The 3,428-nt window shown below is 41.4% G+C and overlaps 1 protein-coding gene across 1 annotated transcript; it reads left to right on the forward strand.

Annotated features, from left to right (window-relative positions):
- The first annotated feature begins 1,328 nt into the window (after positions 1–1,328).
- Positions 1,329–2,285, forward strand: LOC120379997 (olfactory receptor 11A1-like). The gene has a single exon (XM_039497505.1). The coding sequence runs from the start codon at positions 1,329–1,331 to the stop codon at positions 2,283–2,285; it is 957 nt and encodes a 318-aa protein (XP_039353439.1).
- Positions 2,286–3,428: the final 1,143 nt, after the last annotated feature.

The raw sequence follows: 3,428 nt of genomic DNA on the forward strand, positions 1-3,428 counted from the left end.
GAATCATACCATGATTTATTGCTAGGGAAACTGATGAAACACAATGGAGATGTATCTAATTCATAAAACTCCATCTATTCCTCAATGGAGCTTCTTACACAATCTCTCCGGCTGTCTTTCTATCTACTCTTCCATCTTTACCTTGCACACTTGTCTCTCTATCTGTCCCCTTATACATCCCTTTATATCTCTGCTGATCACATTACACATCTATCTACCTATCTCCTTAAACCTCTTTCTATTCCCATAAACACCCCTCCATCTATCCATCAATCACCTTCCATATCCCTTCATCTGTATGTCCCTCACTCTCCTGCTCTCTGTCCATCTCCCTCTCCTGGACATCTCATTACTTTATCAAGGACATTTCACTACAATTTTCCAGCGGGTTTTCATCGGCTTATCCAGACTTTTCTGGGAACAGTTTCCTATTCAGTTTCCCAACCCAATCTTATGAGATACTACAGGTCTCCCACTCAGTATCTTCTTCCTCAATTTCAGAGGAAGTTGAGGGACCCTTAGCATTTCTTGGAAGGCTCTGAGCACCACACGGGACAGAGCTGTATGTTGGAAGTGCGCTGAATGGAGACTGGAAATTCTTACAGATAAGGAAGCAGTGGTACCAGTGGGACAAACTTTCTCTGACCATTTAATGCTCCATCTTGTATTTCAAGTGGAAGGATAGTCCTATGCTTAGGGCACTAGCCTGTCATTTGGGAGACTTGGTTTCTATTCGGCACTCTATCACAGCCTTCTTGTATAGCCAAGAGCAAGATGGATTTTTAAAGGTATTTAGTCACTTCATGGAATTTTAAAAGCATTTAGTTGCCTAAGAGCCATTTAAATAAATGCACTTGTGTTGCCTGGGTCCTTTTGAAAATCTCATTACTCACCTAAAGATGTTGAAAATCTGGCCCTGAGTGTATTTCTGGAAAACATGTTTTAGCCAGACACAATTTATTAAGATCAATGCAGGGATAATTCTGGAAATTCTTTGGCATGTGTTGTAGAGGACATCAGATGAGATGATTTAATCATCTGGTGGCCTTTAAGTCTGTGAATCAATGCATGAATAAATGTGAGGGCAGGTGAAGAAGAGGAATATATTAACTGTGGTCCTGCTCTTTGGGTGGGCTGTTGGGTTTCTCCATCCCAGTACCCTATGAAACATCTGGGTATGAAGCAGATGCTCATTTGAGAGAGAATATAATCCTGCACTTTGAATTGATATGGTATCAAATGGAGGGAAGTGCACTGAGTTTAATTGTACAGCAAATTCCTTAAATGATCATTAGTTTTTCTCAATCACTAGTTGCATCACATGGAGAATGGAGAAAGCAGAAGGGGAAAATCAAACATCTATCACAGAATTCATCCTGCTGGGATTTGGGAATCTCCCTGGACTGCAAATTCTTTTCTTCTTGCTGTTTCTAGTGATTTACATAGTCACCATGACTGCAAATATACTCATTGTTGCGATAGTTATGTCTGATCAGCACCTTCACACCCCCATGTACTTCTTTCTGGGGAATTTGTCCTGCGTGGAAATCTGCTACACCTCCACTATACTGCCCAGGATGCTGGCCAATTTCCTGACTGGAGACAAGACCATTTCTGTGACGGGCTGCATTGTGCAGTTTTATTGGTTTGGTGTCCTGGTGACTGTTGAGTGTTACCTGCTAGCTTTGATGTCTTATGATCGATACTTAGCGATATGTAAACCATTGCACTATGCATCCCTTATGAATGGTAGGTTTTGTATGCAGCTAGCAGTTGGATCATGGCTAAGTTCATTCATAGTTCTTACCATATTAATATGTCTGGTATCACGATTAGTCTTCTGCGGCCCCAATGAAATTGATCATTTCTTTTGTGATTTCACCCCCATGATTAAACTCTCCTGCAGTGACACCAGTCTGGTTACCCTGGTGACCCTCATATTCTCCTCCATAGACATTGTTTCCCCATTTATTTTGACCCTGACATCTTATGTTTATATCATCTCCACCATCCTGAGAATCCCTTCTGCCACCGGGAGGCAAAAGGCCTTTTCCACCTGCTCTTCCCACCTTATTGTGGTTACAGTTTTCTATGGCACCCTAATGATTGTCTATATATTACCCAACACCAGTTCACTGAAAGCCCTGAACAAAATTTTTTCTATCCTTTACACTGTCTTGACACCCCTGATCAATCCCCTCATCTACAGCCTGAGAAACAAAGATGTCAAGGAGGCCCTGAGAAGAGCTGTCCAGAAAGGTAGGGTGTTCAGAAAGGGTGATTGAAATGGCAATAAATCTATTAACTGGTCACAAATGAACCATCTAGGTGGCCCAGGTTCCTGTCAGCCAAGGCATTCTGCATTATAGCATGAAGATACTGAGGATTTTTTAGAGTTCTATATGCCATTCAGTTGCATTTATTTAAATGTATTCGTGTCAATAAGGCCAGATCCTCAGCTAGTGTAAATTGTCATAACTTCTTTATTTTTTATTCCCAATGTTATTTCTGTTTCTCTGTCACTGGCAGCAGTGGTCATCCTATTGCAATAAGAAGAAGGAAGAGTGGGTAGCCATGGTGTGAATGAGTGACATTTTTACAGGTGGGATTTGACAATTATACATCAAACTCCCATTGAAAGTCAGTGGGTGCTAGAACATAAGAATAGCCATACTAGGTCAGACCAAAGGTCCATCCAGCCCATTATCCTGTCTACCAACAGTGGCCAATACCAGGGCCCGAAGAGGGAGTGAACCTAACAGGTAATGATCAAGTGATCTCTCTCCTGCTGTCCATCACCACCCTCTGACAAACAGAGGCTAGGGACACCATTCCTTACCCATCCTGGCTAATAGCCATTAATGGATTTAACTTCCATGAATTTATCCAGTTCTCTTTTAAACCCTGCTATAGTCCTAGCCTTCACAACCTCCTCAGGCAAGGAGTTCCACAAGTTGACTTGTGTGCTGTGTGAAGAACTTCCTTTTACTAGTTTTAAACCTGCTGCCCCTTAATTGCATGTGGTGGCCCCTAGTTCTTGCATTATGGGAACAACTAAATAATTGTTCACCTTATTCACTTTCTCCACATCACTCATGATTTTATATACCTCTACCATACACCCCTTAGTCTCCTCTTTTCCAAGCTGAAAAGTTCTAGCCTCTTTAATCTCTTCTCATATGGGACCCGTTCCAACCCCCTAATCATTTTACTTGCCTTCTCTGAACCTTTTCTAATGTCAGTATATCTTTTTGAGATGAAGAGACCACATCTGTACACAGTATTCAAGATGTGGGTGTACCACGGATTTATATAAGGGCAATAAGATATTCTCTATCTTATTCTCTATCCCCTTTTTAATTATTCCTAACATCCTGTTTCCTTTTTTGACTGCCACTGCACACTGTGTGGATGTCTTCAGAGAACTA

Source organism: Mauremys reevesii, linkage group 13 (genome assembly GCF_016161935.1).
Source record: "Mauremys reevesii isolate NIE-2019 linkage group 13, ASM1616193v1, whole genome shotgun sequence".
In the NCBI taxonomy this organism is placed as follows: domain Eukaryota; kingdom Metazoa; phylum Chordata; order Testudines; family Geoemydidae; genus Mauremys; species Mauremys reevesii.

Coding starts and splice junctions, on each gene's coding strand:
- LOC120379997 (XM_039497505.1), top strand. CDS start 1,329: ATGGAGAAAGCAGAAGGGGAAAATCAAACATCTATCACAGAATTCATC.